Source organism: Hesperophylax consimilis, chromosome 4 (genome assembly GCF_061612785.1).
Source record: "Hesperophylax consimilis isolate HC1 chromosome 4, BYU_Hcon_1.0, whole genome shotgun sequence".
NCBI lineage: Eukaryota > Metazoa > Arthropoda > Insecta > Trichoptera > Limnephilidae > Hesperophylax > Hesperophylax consimilis.
This window is the reverse complement of record NC_142839.1, coordinates 9,110,635-9,131,110: the sequence shown is the minus strand read 5'-3', so window position 1 is coordinate 9,131,110 and position 20,476 is coordinate 9,110,635. Positions and strand designations below refer to the sequence as shown.

General features: G+C 36.0%; 1 protein-coding gene across 2 annotated transcripts; it reads left to right on the top strand.

Moving 5' to 3' along the window:
• Positions 1-180: 180 nt before the first annotated feature.
• Positions 181-15,522, top strand: l(2)gd1 (lethal (2) giant discs 1). Of its 2 annotated transcripts, none has more exons than XM_089651305.1 (14): positions 181-330; positions 2,453-2,660; positions 5,498-5,711; positions 6,301-6,581; positions 6,847-7,083; positions 7,692-7,789; positions 7,922-8,143; positions 8,579-8,777; positions 9,282-9,420; positions 9,793-10,005; positions 10,234-10,411; positions 10,532-10,683; positions 13,335-13,425; positions 14,213-15,522. In XM_089651305.1, exons 1-14 carry the CDS (start codon positions 268-270, stop codon positions 14,330-14,332), a joined length of 2,415 nt encoding a protein of 804 aa, XP_089507431.1. In that variant the 5' UTR covers positions 181-267; the 3' UTR covers positions 14,333-15,522. The 2 variants fall into 2 exon arrangements, with proteins under 2 accessions (XP_089507431.1, XP_089507430.1); XM_089651304.1 differs by having other exon boundaries at positions 13,293-13,425.
• The last annotated feature ends 4,954 nt before the right edge of the window (positions 15,523-20,476 follow it).

Below are 20,476 nucleotides of genomic sequence, written 5' to 3'. Positions count from 1 at the left end.
TATTCTGACAACCCATTTTTTTAGAAGAAAAAAAACAAAAAATTTCTGATGCCTACGTTACGTTCTGTGTGTGGGTGACAGTATTTTAGTTGCGATTTCCGTATATGGGTAAGTTTATAAATATTCAGTATTGCCACATTAATAAATAACATAATGTGGCCATAATATTATTATGGTTGTTGCTGTCAAATGTCAGATTTGTGTTAAAATTAATTGTGCGATATAGAATATTTACCAAATTATTAATATTTTCAGAAAAACATCAATATGTTCGGAAGAAAAAAAGAAGTAAAACCTCCATCTCGAAGATCGGGACAAAGTCTGGCTCAGGTTATTATTTAAACATGATTTATTATTGTTTTATTGTGTTTGGTATTAGTCACCAAATAAAACAAAATCGTAGTTCGCAATCTCACATATTAGCACATGATGATCAAATGAATTACGTTTAGTTACCATCTTATAGTTTGGAATCTCATAAACATTGTGGATAATACATTACTACATTTAAAATCCTTACCTCACTTCCCAAATCGTTTATGGAAAATTAACACTCAAACTCGTAGTATACTATTGTACTAATTTTATATTTGCTAAGCAGAATCGCATGGGTTTCATAATATTTTGTCTTATTAATATTGACATATCTAAGGGGTTTTCTTTTATAAAAATTGAAGTAAATTCAACTGTCTGTATTTCAAAGCAATGTATAGCTTCTTTAAACTTATGTATATACTTACAGGCATTCATTTTCTTTCACTGCTTTTACCGTTTAGTTCTTAACAATAGGGCCAAATATAGAGCAAAACCTTACACTGTTTTGTAGCTATGGTTGTTGATATCACAACATAGGCTGTACTTTTGGTAAACTTGTCGAATTCCGCTGCATGCAGAGTTAAAAACCTAATAGAGACAACTATTTAAGTAGGGGTTTAAGTAAATATGCACAAAATAGGTTTTTGGGGTGTTAGTTTGGCTTATTTTAATAATTTATTCGTATTTTATAACCTTTAAACTTAACTTATCTTTTACCACCTCCCATGACATAAATAGTTATTTCTTGTAGTATTTAAGTTGAAACCAAGTGCCATTTATAATTTTTTTGCGTAATAAGAGCGCAGCGGAATTCAACAAGTTTATCGTACTTTTATATAAGTGAAAGCGGGCCATGTTACCCACAATTAGGCCTGGGTTAAACTGTTCTTTTGCAGTATTGCAATACTGATATATTGGTCTGCTGGTATTAAGGTATTTTTACTGTTTCATTGGTATAATATACAAACATTCCTGTCGCCATCTTTTGCCGACGCTTTCACAGTACTTAAATTAAAATTATTGGGTAGGTGTCGTAGGTCCGTGTTGTAGTGAATAAATATAATTGTTATTATTGATTATTATTTTTGAAAGTGATTTCTTGATTCCAATAAAAATAATTGAACAATACCTTGGAACAGTGATTTTTTACAAAAACGGCACTGTATAGATCATCCAATTATTATTATTATTTATTATCTTTGATTATTGACCAAAAAAGGGTTCATTTATATTTCCGAAACTTCTAAAAGTTTTCCGTAATTACTTTGATACTCTAAATTCGATCAGTAATAGTACTTATCAGCCAATAATAATTTTTAATATAACAGCCTAACAGTCTCAGATCTCAGAGCGTATTGTGCACAACAGCTGTTGGAATTTGGAATGATAATATGAATACATCGCCGACAAACAATGTCAAATATTATACCAATATTGTCGATACTAAAAATATCGGAATATGTCAGATATTGCATGAATACCCTAAGAATACTAAACCCTGAATGCCATCAATATTCCAGTGATATCAATATCAGAACATAATTTGAGGAACAAAACACACTTGTCCCTTACGCTCCCGTGGCAAGGAAGGATAGGTTCTCCAACTCTAACATTCAGAAATCTTTCGCATACCACAAAATAAGTTTGTCTCTTTCGCTCCCGTAGGGCCCGTGGCCCGTGGCATTTGGCAGCCGAGCATTGGCTCTACCGCTTTCACGATTGTATCGTATTCAGTAACACTGATATCTGTCAATCGCCCATTGACATATCTGAAATCTGGCTGTAATGCTAATACTTTCACTGTTATTAATATATTAGGCCCAGGCCTACCCATGATACTTAGGTTTTATTTTTTATTTTAATTTAGTAGAATATTTCAACAGATGTCACCGGAATAAAGAATAAGTCACATTTTAAATCCTGAGTTTTGAGTGTTTTGACCTATACATTCTGCAAAAATTTGATTTGAATCTTGGGTGCTGCTCGATCGCAAGCATGTGCGTCAGCTGCACCGTGGGCTTGACTTTCCAAATCACATACGCGTGTCAGCCACGGGTAAAAATTTATTTGATATAGCTGTTATTTTTGCACACATGTTCCATGCTTTCTAGAAATATGTTGTTTGGATATGTTCCAGTACGGCCTATTCGATGTCCCCGACAACCTGGATGATGTGGGTGCCTCGGACGGCGACAGTGATCTGGAGGCAGAACTGGCGGCCATTGCGGGGGGCGGCGGGGCAAAACTCCGGCCCAAACCCAAGGCCAAGCCGATTCCACAGGCCGACCTTGACAGCCTAGTGGCCGACAGCCTCAGGGACATCCCTTCCGACGAGGAGATGTCTGGTATGATTATTTCTGTTCTTTACACATTTGTGCCATATTTATAAAAAATGTATATTGTATAATGTACACCAAGGTAAAATGAAAGAATGTTACTAGTACGCTGTTGTTCAACCGAGACAAGCTAAAATAGCATAGCGACCTAGTTGGGGGAAGACAGTACTAAAACATACAAAAAAATATGTATTGCTATAAATAATTAATAATGTTTGTGGAAACTGAAATTAAGTGGATAACATTTAACATTATAATTATTGTTTGTGTGAACACAGAAAGTTTTTGAACATTCTATACAGGGTGTAACAGAATGTTGTCTAAGGATTTTAACCAGCGATTCCTGAGCATATTTGGATGTAGTTGCGATTTTGCTGTCCAATGGAGTTTTTTGAAATTAAAACAAAATAAATATTTTTTCATCATATGTAACATTTGAGTAATTGGGTGTAGCCAGCACGGGTCATGTGATACGCACTCTGCAGCATGCTAACAGAGGAGAGAGTAGTGTGATCAGTGGTGTGTGAAAGAAACACATTATTTGTTGATTTTTATTGAAAAAAAATCAACCCGTAATAACAAAGATTTTTTTACTATAATACATCTATTTTCAATTTTCGTCCTAGTTGCGCCATCTCTTGGGCCGGCTGGTAGCCAATGTCAAAGTTTATTTTTATTTTTTTGGTTTGACTGAGAATTGAACCTCCCTCCCCTGGGCCTACTTGAGTCAAAACAGCTAACTCTAAGCCAAATTATAACTGGATAGTACTGACACATATTTCGTATATTAACTACTGTAAATTTTTAAATATAATGTCATCCAATTTCAGAAAAATGTGCGCGCGTGTGTATGAGTAATTGCCACCAAAAGTTGATAGAATGCATTATCATCTGCCTGAGTTTCAGCTTGTTCGAATGTCGGGAAGTATGTTAATTTCCATAAGAACCCATTTCATTAATTCATTTATTCATTCAGTCAAAAAAACAAAATTGAAATTAATATAGATGTATTTAAAAATGAACACAGCAAAATGACATCTACATTTTTTACTCCAAATATGCTCAGGAATCGCTGGCTAAAATCCTTCAGATACGTGCTGTTACACCCTGTATACATAACAATATCAACATTCTCTACTGAAGCACTATGGATTCATAAATTTACAGGAACAAAGATTTAAGTAAACTACAAAAAAATTTCAGTAATTACTTATTTCCTTAACCTTTCCCTTACTGTGCTAAAAAAATCCACACGTTCCGGTGCTGTGTAGTCAATATACATCTCAAAATAAGCGATTTAATATTGGAAAAATATGAATATTCATAGCTAATCGCTTATGTTTATTATATTTTATATCAAAAGTGATAATAATTGTAATTTAATTGCTGAAAACATGAAAAAAACATCGCCAGATGCTAAAAAAACGTGCGAGGGGTCCACATCTAACGACAGTCCGTGTCCGACTGGCAGGCGGCTAGCGGCTGGCACACACAGCTGTGCGGTCGTAGGTATCGATGGTCTAAATCAAAATACAACTGCGGACGTGTGGATTTCTCATGTTCCCGCGTAGCGAACTAAAGCGGGACATCAATAGCGTGTCATTTCCTCGCACATTCTTCGCGTAGCAGTATCACACGGTTGATTGTATTGGTGTATTTGTTTCCAATTTTTAACAAAAATCTCTGATTTTTAATTGAATTTGAAAACTCTGTAAAATATTATTTTTAATTCAGTGCATAAATGTATAGTAGAGGAATACCTAAAATCTGAACCCAGAATTTATTGTATTTATAAAGTTATTAAAGTTATTCGAAGCAATGTGTAGTAAATACACACCACAGATAAGGAAAGGTTAACCGCTGCACTTTTGGGCACAGATTATGAAAATTACACTTTGTTTCAACAATTACTATGAGAAACAACTATTTTCATGCACAACATGGGTTATTATGCGTATTAAAGATATTATTTTATAAGGTAAATTTTGAACTCTGAAAGTATAAAAATGGATTTATACTTCATCTTTTACCATCTATCCTGGCGTAAATCGTTTTTTCTTGCAGTAATTAAATTGAAACGAAATCTAATATCCATGATTTGTGCCTATTAAAAGTGCGGCGGTTAGGAAAATATTTAACAAAACTTCTTAGTTTGCTCTTTTAAAGGCACAGATTTGCAGTAATTTGAACTTTGCGTGGGGCACATTGATTGATTCAATTCACAAATTACTATTAAAGTTACTTTTGAAAATGCTAGTGAATGACACAGACGTGTTGAAACCGGTAGCAAATTATATAGATTAAGTAACAAGTATATGTCTATTATATAAAGTTGATTGTCACGAGCGGGCGGACGGCGTGGATTTGATTTGTATACAAATGTACAGTTTTATTCCGAGATTGATGAAAATATGCACACTTAACATTCAAAACAAGAGGAAGGTCACTGTCTAAGTATGATTATGAAAAATTCTGTGTGAAGCCCGAGCAATGCCAGAGAGTTCTGCTAGTTGTAAAATAAAACTCTTCTTAAACAAAATGTCTGGAAACTGTAACATCGTTATTTCCGAGGAATACAAAAAAACAATTTATCAACTCTTAACAAGTAAATTGATTGCATTAGGCAAGATAACACAACTGTGCATCCTGATTGCATACTTGATATGAATGCATCACTGTAGGGTCTTGTGTACTGCCGATAAACTAAAGTGTCTAGCAAAATTTATGAAAACATCTAATGATCATAATGATCTTTGTGTTTTTAGTTATCCCAGCCTTGGACCTAAATTATTCGGTCGTGCTGCGGAAAAGATGAAATGTAAGTAATGTTCGATATTTTTTTTTAGATGGTGAAGATGACCCTGACCTTCTAAATGAGCTCTCGGAGCTGGCGGATGATGAGCCCCTGCCAGAGGCGCCCCCGCGGGTGTCCCGTCCCGCCCCCCCTCCCCCCGGAGGCGCCGGGGGTGCACTGGTGGCCCTGCTGCAGGAGAGGATACAGATGTACACGCAGGCTGAGCAAAATGCCAAGACAACTGGGGAAACTAGTCGTCTTAGGAGGTACCTTTTTGACTAACATTTTTATTTTATAAGTGGTAATAGGAGTGTTTATGATATTCTCAATCCATGACGCTTGATCCCCCCACAATTGATCCCCTGAGCAGTTGGTCCCCAGGACAGCTGATCCCTCGGACACTTGATTCAACGATTATTTGACCAAAGGATTATTTCTGTTTTACTTCCTCCGTGGTAATATATGTAGAGAGAATAATACCCGTGAATAATAAAACATCTAATGTCGTTTATTGTGCAGCGGTTATATCCTATTTGCTATACATCTTTATAGTTGGCAAAAATATTTGTATTGCAGATTTCCACTCAAGACGCCTGCAGATATAAGTATATTGACTTTTGTTTTAATGCATCCGTGTATTCTCCCTGCATTCACGTTATCAGGGAGGACAACAAAAATAATTGGGAGATGAAGTTTCCGAGGGATCAACTGTTTGGGGATCATCTGTCGGGGGATCAAGAGTTGGGTCACCGTATAATAAAATTGCAATGTTTTATATTGTGGTGTTTATTTATTGTAAGGTTCAATTAATAACATTAAATTTCATAATTATTCGTATCACTCGAATTGTTTCAGATTGACTCGTGGCTTGAAAACTCTGAAGGACCAACTGAAGCAAGCCATGGCCGGGAAGGCTGTGAACGAGGAAGACATCCCCCCAGCTGTCAGCATCACGGTGCACCCTGCCCCACCCCCAGGTGCTGTTGCGGCTACTACGGAAGAGCCCCAGGCAGATTTACCAGCTCCAATACAACCCACTGTTGTGACACCGGAGAGTCCTAGACTAGTAGAAGAACAATCTGACGCTGATAGCCAGTTATCTGATGAAGCTAAGGCAACTCTGAATTTATTGAATGGTAATACAATGTAAATCATTAAAATTGTTTAAAAAATCAATTTTCAATAAAGTATTGGTAGAGCATGAAACAATTTTTTTATTTTATATGATTTTATTTTTTAAATTTTAGTTTTTTAATGTATTATTTACTTAATTTCATCTTAAACTGATTTTCCTAGATGCAGAAATTAACAATATAACATAGAAAAATGTTGTACAAAATAGCCAGACTTTGTTCAATAGTAGATGTTGCAGGAGATAAAATAACAAACACCTTTTTCCAGACCGTAAGACTCAGTACAAAAGCGCCGCTCTATTGGCCAAGAGGAACGGGGACAACGCCGCGGCACTTGCGTACATCAAGACCTTGAAGCAGTTTGACCGCGTGATAGAGGCAGTGCGCGCCGGGCAGACCGTAGACCTCAGCAACATGCCCGGGCCCCCCGGGGAAGAACCCCCCGCTGCCGCCCCCCCACCCGCTCTACCACCCCGCCAGACGGAACATCTACAAACTTCTACAGGTAATGGCGGATTAGCATTTTTGAAATTAATTCCATTTATTCATTTAATTAACCAAGGCTTCTTAGTAATCGTTAAGTACTTATTCAAATGTTCATAAGTGTCATAAAATGCTGCTTCCAATATGTTTAGGCTTAAGAATGTAAATCTACAATGTTTGCAAAGTCAATTCACTAAAATACCAAGAGCTTTGAATGATCACCAGTATGAGGATAGACTCAAAGAACTAAAATTACCAACTTTTGAAGAAAGAAGAGAAAGTAGTGACTTGATTGAGATTTTAAAATGTATATCTGTTCATTATAGTTGCCCAAGATATCTTTATCTAATATTTTCGAGAAATCTTCACCATAAACACAAATGTAAATCTCCGGGGACACAAAAAATGAACACAAAACCTTTTGCATCAAATCCTATGAAACAATTCATTGCAAATAGAGTAGTGAAAGCATGGAACAAACTTCCACAACATGTCATATATTATTATTGCTAAATTAGATATGAGTGCATCGGCAGAATGTTTCCTTCTCATTAACTAATAAAAATATTTAGTTTTTTTGCTTTACTTGTATTTTACAAATTTCATTTAATGGTCTTCTTAAATTTTCAGAAGGATCCCCGGCTACTCCTGATGACTCGGCTCCGGAAGGACTCATCACAGCCTCCACAGTAGAAGAGGCTTTACAACAAAGACTGGATCTTTATAAGGTTCATTATTTTAAATCCAGCAACAAATCTTATTACCTACATAGTTTCCGGACAGACCTGAGAGAATGAATATCAGACATTTGAGTTCAATTTGCCAAATTATTTAGTAAAATAAAGTAATCTGCCTTTTAGCAACAAGAGGCGGCCGCTAAGGAGGCCAGCAACTCGTCCAAAGCCCGGCGGATGGGACGCATTGTGAAGCAGTTTGAGCAGGCCATGAAGCAGCACCGCGCTGGCAAGACCATCCCCTACGACGAGCTGCCCACTCCCCCGGGATATGCCCCCATCCCCGGAGCCCCCGCGCCACCCGCCCCCGAGCCAGAAGCGGCCCCTCCACCACCAGACACGTCTGAGGTGATTGAAAAACTAATGTTTTATGTATCTTATAACGTCTTTCATTATTATCAGCAGCTTTTAGTTGGAGAAGACCACTGACTTGATTACACATTTCTAACGTTAGCAAAACATGGCTCTACTCTGAAGGTGTGGATCTTTATAAAACCCTAACTGCACCACTTGAAACTTGTTCAAGATATAACTCATTTTGCAATTGTAGGAATATGTAACTACAAAATAAGTCAAATTAACAGTATATATGTTCATATCGTCAAAAAGGATAAAAGAGAGACATTTAATTGGGTTTTAATGATAATTAACAAGAATAAAGAAATTTGAAAAGGAGCTACAACGGCAGATATTTTCACTAAGCGTAGCGACCCGTTCGACTGCTAGTCAAATAACCTACCCACCAGCAAGTCTAACTTGACAATAATGAACATTCCTCTCCAGGCCCCGACGGAAGACGCTCCCATTGCAGGAGAGGCAGGGGGGGCAGAGCGCCCCGGCAGCCTGGCCACCGCGGGCCGGTCCAACTCAGTGCGGAAGATGGGTAACCACTTCGGCACGGGACTGGCGGGGCAACAGCTCAACACCCTGCTGCAGCGCCAGAGGGAGTTCAAGGAGGCAGCGCTGGAAGCTAAGAAGAAGGGTATGTATTATCACACCATCTATACATATTTATTTTATAAATATTATAAAAGAGTACTTTAATTGATTCTATCAAAAGTTACCAATTTTTATTAGAGACAGACGATTCAAAAATATACCACGAGCTTTGAAAGGCCAGCATTATGAAGCTAGACTCAAGGAACTAAAATTACCAACATTAAAAGAAATATGAGAAACGGGTGACTTGATTGAGACTTTCTAAATTTTATCTCGACATTATAGTTGTCCTGGTATTTAAGAAATCTTCACTAACATCAAAGATGTAAATCTCTGTGAACACAAAAGAAAATGAACAAAACAACTTTTGCATCCAATCCTAGGAACCACTTCCTTACAAGTAAGGACAGCAACGCGTGGCGGGGTATAGCTAATTATTGATAAATATTGAAGTCATTTTTACTGGTGTTGTTTGTTTGAAATGCCTCTCAATGGTCATTGGTTGGTAAGACTGTAGCTAATACTTATACAATTCTATTTATTGCAGGCGAACTAGCAGAAGCTAAGGAGTACCTCAGGTGTTCCAAGGGCTTTGACCCTCTGATTGACGCTGCGAGGGGCGGGCTGCCCGTGGACCTCTCCTCTGTTCCCATCCCTCCGCAAGCCAAACGCCAGTTGGAAGATAGGTAATATCCTACACCAACACCAATAATAATTCACCGGCACCTGTACTCTATTAATTTAATCATTGTCATGAGATTCTAAACATTTTCTGCTCTTTAACTTTTAGACCTCATCAGCCTTTGGACTGCTTTAAGTAAGAAGAAATAGGGATTCTCTGACTTAAATCTCACATTAGGCAACACACTTTTTGGACATTTCTTGTCAGTTAATTTTTATAAAATATCTTATTATAAACCCTTCAATTTGTTGTTTTAGTTAAAACTGTTGTACATAAAGTAACTCAGTTGCAGTGATAGAATTATTGACCCAGTGAATTCAATGTCAATTTGTTAGAGTTTGGTTTGTAATTTGATCTCTGTATTGGTGTTGACTAGCTATGACATAGTTAACTCGGAGGACTGCAGCACGGAGGAAGATGGTGGGGGCATGCTGGGGCGCCTGGAGCAGCAGCTGGGGGAGCAGCTGAAGATGTGCCTGGAAACCGGGGAGCATCACAAGGCCATGGGGGATGTGTCAGGGGCCAACCGCTTCCAGCATCTGGCCCTGGCTGTCAAACAGGATATCGACGTTGTGAAGATGGCCAAGAGGTTCTTACTTTATAATTGTCTTTAATACATATGTACATACATTTGACTACAAAGAAGAGTTCACCATGCTGTCACAACTGCTGATTCTTTTTCAACTTGGCTTTGAAGCATATTGATGGTGAGATGAGAGATCAGTTTGTTTAGTTGCCTGCCGTCGACTTTTTTGTTTTTTACTGCTGGACTCACAAAATAACTTTCTGTGATTAATATTGTGTTACTTATTTCCAGACTAGGTTCAAATTCTGTGAAGTTCCACTATGAAAACAAGCAGTTCTCCATCGTCCAGTGCTGCACGGATCTTGGAGATAACGATTTGGAGCTGACCGTAGTTCGAGGCATCAGCTACACTGTCCCCAATCCTAAGGATATTGACACCTACGTCAGATATGAATTCCCATACCCACAGGTAACAAACAACTCAAGCCAACAATCATTTAAAACTTCTTGATTTACAGAACGATTGACAGAAAGGGTCTTTTTAAATTTGTAATTATGATGAATGATTGATTGATTTTTTGTGCCTTAGGAGGAGCCAGTATCTGACAAAACAGCCCTTGTGAAGGATACCAATAGTCCAGAATACAATGCTGTGTTCACAATCCCCATCAATAGAACAGCCAGACCATGCCTTAGGGTGTTCAAGAGACAAGCTGTTAAATTAGAAGTTTACTCCAGAGGGTAAGAAAGTTAAAACAATTAACATAAATAATAATCTCACGCTAAGCTGTTGTAATGCAGAGCGTACATTCACTAAAAATAAATTGTCCGCAATATTTTTAATCGTTAATGTAATAAAATTCAAAAGACAGGCCTAACGTAACTATAAATTGTTTTCGCTTATCAAAACTGAACAAACATTAAGTTAACTAAAAATTTGCTATTCGGTGGGAGATTGAGCAAAGGCTTTCTCAATTCCACTTCATCATTTGACTGAGCTTTTGCTCAGTTCTAAGAGACGACGAAAATTGTGCATTTGAGTCTACTTTGAAGTTACCGGTGACTTGGTTTTGTTTCCGAAAGCAAATGTAAAGTAAGTAACAATAAATGTAAGTAACCTGTTGAGGAAATTCTAATTTTCTATTGTTTTTGATTATTACATTGTGTATGTTCACAGTAGTATTCTGCCGTGGTGAGTAAAAGCGCAGTATGTATCTTGCTCGTCGTTCCACGGGCCTTATCTTGCTTACCGACACAAGCAATCGACATAAACCAAAAGCTGGAAGACCGAAACGGAGACTGTGCAGAAAAGTTCCACACTGAACTGCGCTGCAGACCCTTTTACCTTACTATGTATAGCAAACTTAATTGTCTTGCAGCATTCGGTTTATCTTGATTGCTTACCGACCCTTGGGACAAGATGCTTCCTTGAAAGTCTCAAGGAAGATACTGCGTTTTTACTTACCATGGCAGTATTGGTGAATCAAAAGTTTTGGTTTACATAATACATATTCATATGACACGCAAGTAAAATATGAAACATTGTTTGTCCGGGAAGAATACCCTTCTTAAATGCTGAAATAATTATGATTAGTTAAAAGCCCTTTTAACTTGCCTGTAAGTTTATTGGAGAAATGATGTATGCATTTGCTTACCAATTTACGCTTACCTTGCAGTATACTTATTATGCATATTATTTCTACAAATTTCTTTCTGGAAGCTAATCATCGTTATTTCTTTTATGTTAATGTGGTGGTCGGTTGCACGAGTCCTTTGGGAATGGATGTCTGAAAGGTGGTGGTCACTGCATACATTTTAATGACTGTATTGGGAAAATTCATCCGTCGCTTTCATATATCACAACTTTTCATCATTTATTTTATTAAAGTAAAAGCACTCTGTTTTTCTCACACTGATTTTTTTTATAATCTCTCAAAATTGGCACTTATTGCTTACTATTTTTTGCACATACAAAACCTTTATGCATGTTGTTTACATGTTTTGTTAATAGTTTTTAGTTCGTTCATAGCTAGATTCATTTTAATGTTGTTTACACACAAAACCCTTGACGAATGTCAAATGTTTAAACTCTTGAAATTCAATAATATTATCTATTTCATTGATCAACTTCTTATAATAATCTTAGTTCTGTTTTAATATTTTTCCAAAATTTCTTCTATTTAGCTTCCAGGAAAGCTTTATACTGGCCTTTAATATTTATATATATTATGTAGCTTCAAAAATATGTTTAATGTTATTGCTTAAAAATGGCTTACAGCATAAAAGTTGACAAATGATCTTTCTTGCTATTAATTTTTTGTCCTTCAATATTTATATTGGGTAAAGCACCCAGTGAGACCAAATAATGCCCATTAGCAAATAATGTTTTAAAATACATTATTACCAAAAAAAAAACATATATATTTTGATTTTGCATTAAGTACTAAATAATTATACATACTAATAATTCACCTTTAGAGAGCCATAAATCTCTGATTACCTTTAAAGTACCTTCAATATAATTTGTAGCTTTTTGATAGAAAATGAATACATATACCTTCGGACAAAGCTTTAATTTATTTTATTTATATGAATTAGCTTCAATATACCTATCTTCTAATATATCTTTTATTATAACCACTCGAGCAATAAAAGAAAAATGCTTTGAGCGGTAAAGGTTTCAGGGTGTTCAGTATTAGATTCGGCCGCGCTTATTCCAAAAATCATACCATGAATTCGGAAACATAAATGTAAACTGCTTACTGTGGTTTACAGCACATCCCATATTTTAAAGTTTTATAATTTATTTATTTAAATGAATTTGCTTAGTTCTTTATCTTAGTAACTGAAATTGCCCTATCTTGTACTTATTTGGGGAAACATTGAATACATATTACTATTTCTTTTTGTTCTCATGGTTTTTTGGAAATGGCTGTAATCACAGACATTAAAATATATAGTTTTTAACTTGTAAACAGATGTTAATTTCTTCTTCAAATTTTGCAAATTCACTTTGTGGCACCATTTTATTAATGTTAATTTTTTTAAATAATTTAAAATGACTAGTGTCTAAATGCCTAGAATATTCCATGAGAGGAAAGTCAGTGATGACTTTTAGATAGAAGCTTTCAAGCTAGCAACTAATCATATTAGCTGATTGCTGGTAGTTCAAAATAAATTCATTTTAATTCATCAAATTTGGGCAGATATCGCTCGAGTGGTTAAATAAATTGTATGTAGCTCATTAATCATTAATCAGTCACGGGGCCTGGGTTGGTTTGCCGGTGTATGTCAGTTGGCAGTTGGCAGTGTAAGCTGCGTGAGGGATGAATGTGTGTATCTGTTGTTAGGTGTTGCGGCCGCCCCTGCAGTTGCCCCTTCCCTTTTTTCAGTGGCTTCTTCTCCCGAGACTCGCTGCTCGGGACCATCAACGTGAAGCTTCAGCCGCTGGAGACGCAGACCGAGCTGCATGACTCCTTCGATGTAAGTTACCAATCCATTCATTCATTAAAAACTGCATGGCTTTTTGTACTTTTTTTATTTCACATAATAAAGGTATACTGTTGTTGCAAAGGTTGAAGACGTGTTCAGTGTTGAAATTAAACTATGTAATATTTTAAGTTATCTTGATTAGTGCGTTAAAAATATGTAAGTGGTAGACTGACTGTGAAGCGCACGTCGCTGCCTTTTATATGTTGCCGCCCGTTACGCCGATGTTTCTAGCGGTCGCCCAGTACCTGCATGAACAGAGCGGTAGTTAGGTAACGGCCGAAGTGTCCATTAGGTAGGACGGCCTAGGTACTGTAGCACCTTAGCGCTTGGTACTATGTACTACAGTAGTACCCGACACCGTCCGACTCGAGTAGTGGCGTACCACTACATGGTTATTTACCGTCTCCCTTTCGACTACCCGACAGAGGTCTTTCTTTACCAACCCCATCTCTCTGAGGGGTCCCGCTAGCATTGCAGTAGTTAACAAGTATGGACATATTGTGACAACATTCTTCTATAATGAAAGATATTTTCAGTATCACTTGTAATGGCTTTGGCTACGTTTTGTGAAAAGGTCTGAATATCGAATTACTCCCTAAATTGGGATGCTATATTTTGGCAGCAGGGTGAAAGTCTCATTAAAAATAAAAAAAGTAAAAAAGCCATGCAGTTTTTAAATTAATCATGATACAGACCTACCTATTAATCACTTTTGGCTTGACATTATGTGTGCTCATAGTAATGCATGTACCTATTATAAATAATTGGATGATTTCAGTTGATGAACGGACGCAAGGTGGTGGGAGGCAAACTAGAGATAAAGATCCGAGTGAGGAACCCCATGCTGACCAAGCAGATCGAACAGAGCACCAGGAAGTGGCTGGTGATCGACCACTGATGTCCCCCCCCTCTTCTCCGAGTTACCTCATTATAGTCCTCGGGCAACAGGACATATGATGGATTGTAGCAATGAACAAATCTCCGGAACTCGAATTACAGAGATCCCCACATAAACACCAAATTAATCGGATAAACACCTGGGGGTAGTAACTAAGGGCGCACCGGTTCTCAAATTAATCACACATTGATACAGTGGTGTAGAAAACACCTGTTTTCCTGGTCAGCTGCCCGAGGCCCATACCAAAACATTTGAATCCAAAATTTTTTCAGTTGTTCATTTGTTGTGAAGGAGTGGGTTCTGGTTAGCACTATTAGCACGGAGTTTATCGCTACGCCATTGGATAGATATTATTTATTAGTTTTCAACCTTGTATGATATTAGTAAATGAGGAAGGACTTTGCTAGGCTTGTGGTGCTTTTTAACGCCATTTCCTGATGGGAAATTAAGTAGTGCTTGGCACTTTTATTATAAAGATTGCTTTTGTGAATTCTTCTCGGGGATAGAATACACTATGCCATTTTTGTATTTTTACAAAAAAATATTTAAGTACATATTGATAATTTTTTCAGTTAAAACACGATTTTTCGAAGTGATGTGTCAGCATAATATTATATTTAAAAAATTATTAATAAATTTTTGAAAAAAGACAAAGGCAGTGATTTATAATTTTTATTGAAAGCGAATTGCAGATATGATTTTAATAGGGTTATCCCTATTAAATAATAATGATAGCTGGAAGTCTGCCTTAATTATGTACATTATACTTTCTTGAATACCTACATATTGTTTAATATTACATATTATTTATATAATGTTCATGCCTAAGCAAAATCACACCTAAAACAGTTTTGTAAGTTATCGATAGAGGTCCCTGCTTGCTCCAATATCTACTCGCCTCTCCAAGCTCAGTGAGAAAGTGCTGTTCCAAAAGGTATTTTTTTCAATTCAAAATTTCAAATATGTTTTCATGTACATATTTTTCAAAGGATACATTTTTTGGGATAAAACATAATTGTTAACTTCAGAACGGGAGAATGATGTCAGTCATTAACTCATTCCATGGGTTATATTGAACCATATAGTAATATTCATGTAACTTGGTTTTATGCCAATTTTACCAATCCACCTAAGGGGCGATTTCGGTTCTACTTAAGAATAAGGAATTGTCCTTAACCTTAATATTAACCTATTTTCTGCTTCTAAAAAGAATTTATTGTCCTTAACCTAAAAATTAACATCTTTTTCGCTGTTGCCGAAAAAGGCGTTAATTCTTAGGTTAAGGACATTTCCTTACAAAAGAATTCATATTCTGCTTTTTCATAGATGGCGCTGATTTAATTATTTTAGGAAAAAAACACTTTTGCAAACTATGCTTTAAAATATTGATTAATTATTTTTCACACCCATTCATATCCAATATTAACACAATAACAAATATTTTAATAAAAATTCCTATGTAGTAACTCAGCATATCCAAGCTATAAAAGTACTTAACGAAAATCTAATATTATTTGAAATACAACTCAATTTACCTTGTAATATGCTTATTACGGTTTGCCTATGGGTATTTGCCCATACCTGCTTTCTTTAAATAAGCCCGACATCTCTCGCTCGCTTGCAGATAGGAGTTGAGTGGGGCGGAACAGAGATAAAGATTCGAATCGGGTTTCACGGTCATAAAAACCCTCATTCCAGGAATTGAATTATTACACTAACAAATAATATACATATTATCCTTTTGTTGAAATTCCAGTGTAAATGAAAGGTACGAAGATAAATATAAAAGAAGACTTGCAATACGATTCGATAATTATATACATATTTGGGACCTTTATAAAGAGATTGGTCTTTTCTGTCATTGAAATGACGCCGGCGCAAAAGGTAGAACTACCCTTCCCGTCGTTAAGCATCAATCGAGTGAACGGTAGAACTACCTTTCCTGGCCGTTAATATGAATAAATAGTTTTGTCCGTATATGAACTCAATTCTTTCAAGAAAGGCACATAAATCCAGTATTGGATTGAATCACTGACACAAATACAAACAAATAATTCAAGCATAACTTGCAAAAAGTGTTTTTTAGTAACATAATTAAATTAGCGCCATCTATGAAAGAGCAGATTATGAATTCTTTATAAGTATACCAGTAAAAACGGAATCGCCCCTCTGGGTCCTCAAATAGGATAGATTTTTTTATATGTGATTTGTGTTTACTAATATTTTATACAATTATGATTAATTTGCACACCTATTATTGTTACTGGATAACAATAAGCACTTGATAACAACCTATCTGTACATAAATATTTATTTACATATTATTTGGTATTTATTACATGTTAATAAAATAAATATGCATTAGAAAATTGCAGCCTTTACATTAATGTGATCTGAATTTTTATTTTACTACTCTCCATGTATACACAAATATGTATTTCTATAAATAAAATGAAGTGCCTGATATATATTTTTACATAATATATAATTTCTCATAATATTATTACTTACGCATGATGTATCGTTATACATTATTGTATAGAAATGTTTTTTGTATTATCGATTATTTTAGTATAAAAACTCGTAATTAATACAATAAAAAATGTTGCTTTATAATTATTTATCGCTGTAAACCTGTGAATAAAATATTCCTATTCAAAATACCCGTTTATTAGCAAGCCCATAAACAAGCAAGGGCTTGCCGTCCATATAAGTACTGCCTACCCTATCTTACTCAAATTAAAAAAAAAATGTAAGAAATCTCAGCACTTTCAAAAATACGCACTAAGTATTTATTAACTAAGAATCGCTGCACTGATCGAACTATTATAAGATATGAAAAGTCGGAAACTAAGAATGCCAAACGAAACATTCATATTCAAATGTTGTCTGCATTTGACACAAAAAATAATGCACGGGATACTCATTCAAGAGATTTATTTATTTATTAAACGCCATAAAAAAGCTTTTACAATAATGTGATACATGTGATTATAAGTACACAGTGGTACATAGGTGAATATTAGTATTACATTTAAGAACACAACAATATGTATACAAAACGACATTGAATGTGATACAGCTGAAATTTTCTTAAGGCATAGAATGCTACAATAATAGAAAACACTTCATTTAAATAGGATAAAATATACAGAAAAGGTGACTTGCCAACAGATATAATCTAGCAAAATATTATAATAGCGCAAATAGTAGTGAGTTTATTGATACAATCAAATTAATCTCCACTTGGCCACTATGGCCGCAGGGTATGGCAAAGTAGCTTCAACAATTCAGGGCTGTCAGAGACTTGACAATTAAAAATAACATTTTTCATTAAAATAATACATCCGTTAGCCAACACTATGACATCAGAAGCAAGCAGCTTATATAGATGCTATACATATACATTTCACATATATGTATATATGTGGAATGTATATGTATAAGAACACCATACATATGTTACACATAATGAAGAACATGTCAGTATGATGCAGTACAAACAGACATTTAACATTTCACAAACATATCAGTTACATTCACAACCAAGTATTTTTGCCTTGATGCAAGATGGTGAGGTTTTGAAAATATCAAAAAGGTCTGTATACGTGTTGGCAGTGCGGTGAAAACGCGCCAACGGTGAATGATACAAATAGTTAGTGCTATGATTGTCACTGTGGAAAAGGTGGTGGATTTAACAGGGACACGAAAATTTATAACACTTAACATTTGAGGGCAGTCTATGAGATTGTTCAGTAATTTAAAAAGTATAAGAGTGTCATTAATAGTTCGCCGGGTAGAAAGAAGTGGTAGATTTAGACCAGACATTAATGTATTGTAGCAGATATCAATTACAGGCTGTCTCAATTTGAATTGAACGTATCGAAGAAATTTTCTTTGTACTTTCTCCAAGCGGTGTAAGTTACAGGTATAAATCGGAGACCATACAGGAGATGCATATTCTAGGTGCGATCTCACAAGAGAGCAGTAGAGTAATTTAATTGACTCAATGTTTTGAAAAGTCCTTGTGCTACGCATTACAAAACCTAGAATTTGCATGGCCTTATTGGAAATTGTTTCACAGTGACGATCAAAGGTAAGTTTTCTGTAAAAAATAACACCAAGGTCTTTGATAAATGGTACTAATGCAATTTCATTATTGTTAATTGATTACGATATGGTTATTGGAGTCCGTGAACGGTAAAAACACATGTGGAAACACTTTTTTACGTTTAGGAATAATTTGTTTATTTCACACCAGCTAGCAAGTCTATCTATATTATGCTGAAGGATAAGTGCATCATTTAAACATTTTATAATCTTAAAAAGCTTTAGGTCATCTGCAAATAGAATGAATTTGACATTTTCGAAACATAAAGATAGATCATTTATAAACAATACGAAGAGAAGTGGGCCCAGATGAGAACCTTGAGGAACTCCCGATGTTACTTTAAATTTATATGAGACTTTATTATTTAATTTTACCATCAGTTTGCGGTTACAGAGGTAACTATTCAACCATTTTAGGAATGATCCATGTATACCAAGGGCTTGCAGTTTCGCGAGAAGGATATTAATATTTACTTTATCTTCTTCTTCTTCAATGGCGCTACAGCCCATTTCAAGCCTTGGCCTCCTTTAACACGAGCCTCCACCGCCCTCTGTCCTCGGCCGTCGTCTTCTAATCTGCAACATGGAGTAGTCCTCTGGCATCTTTCCTGACATCATCCTCCCATCTCAGCCTAGGTCTGCCCGCCTTTCGTTTGCCTCCCGGGTGTCCTGTTAGAACCTTCTTTGGTACACGTGTGCTTGGCATTCGGTGCACATGTCCGGCCCATCTTAGTCTTTGGAGCCGTAAATGAGTAGAGAGTCTGGGAGCTTGGTAGATGTCATATAGCTCCTTATTGTGGCGGATTCTCCATGCCTCTCCCTCTCGCACCGCTCCTAAGATTCTTCGAAGTACCTTTCTTTCGAAGGTGTCCAGCCGTTCCGCAGACTTTGCTGTCAGTGTTCCCGCCTCACATCCATAGGCCAAGACCGTTCTAATAATTGTTTTATACAGGGTTATTTTGGTTTTCCTATGGACGTTTCGGGATTTGAACACTGGCAGCAACGCGAAGTAAGTGTTGTTAGCGGCTGTGATGCGCTTTCTTACTTCTACTGGGTCTTCGTTGTCCTGCGTTATGATGGAGCCCAGGTAGGCAAACTCTTCGACCACTTCAAAGTTGTAGGAGTTTTTAAAATTCACTTTATCTTTTATTCTGCGGTGTGGGGTTCTGGTTTGCATCATGATTTACTTTATCAAAGGCTTTTATAAAAGGCAAAGTCAGTATATATTGAATCTACTTGTGCACGAGACGTGAAAGCTTCACAGATATAATGTTCATACAATAGAAGATTGGTTGTGGTAGATCGACCGGTCTACGAGATGATTCATTTGTGTTAAATCTCGGAAAAGGCCATGCCTTTTGGTACAAACTGCGAATGTAGGAATCAGTGCCATCTGTTGGTACTTCTATTAATTAGTACAACTTTACTAACAAGATAATTATCGTATTATGCTGGCTTTCTAATGCAATTTTGTGGTCGATAAATATGGAAATTTTATATATCCAGTAATTGGCTTGTAATACGCATAAATATTAGCAGTTATTTGTAAATTTGATATGGTAATCCCAATCAACATCGGCTATAGCCAGGAGCTTAGCCATTGTAAGCAAAATATTACCACATCTCTGGTAAGTTTTTTTTATATCACAATTCGACTACCATAATACGGGCGTGTGTCTAGTGTGGTAGTCGAAAAGCATGTAAAAACTGTACACATTAATATTTCATGAATAAAGAAAAAAAAAAAAATTCATTATTTTTCCTACTGCCTACCCTAATTAAAAAAACTATATTCACGCTACCACTGTAAGCAGGTATAAAATGTTGAGGGAGTTAATTTTCATTAGGAGGTGTACTTCGTGAATTCATAATCTGCTCTTTCATAGATGGCGCTAATTTAATTATTTTAGGGAAAACGTTTTTTTACAAGTGTTATTGTATGTGGTGACAGGGTATGTCATCAAAATGACAATTCAACACACCTCCAAAAAGTGATATAAAGTCATGAAAAATGATGAAACAAAAAAGCTTACA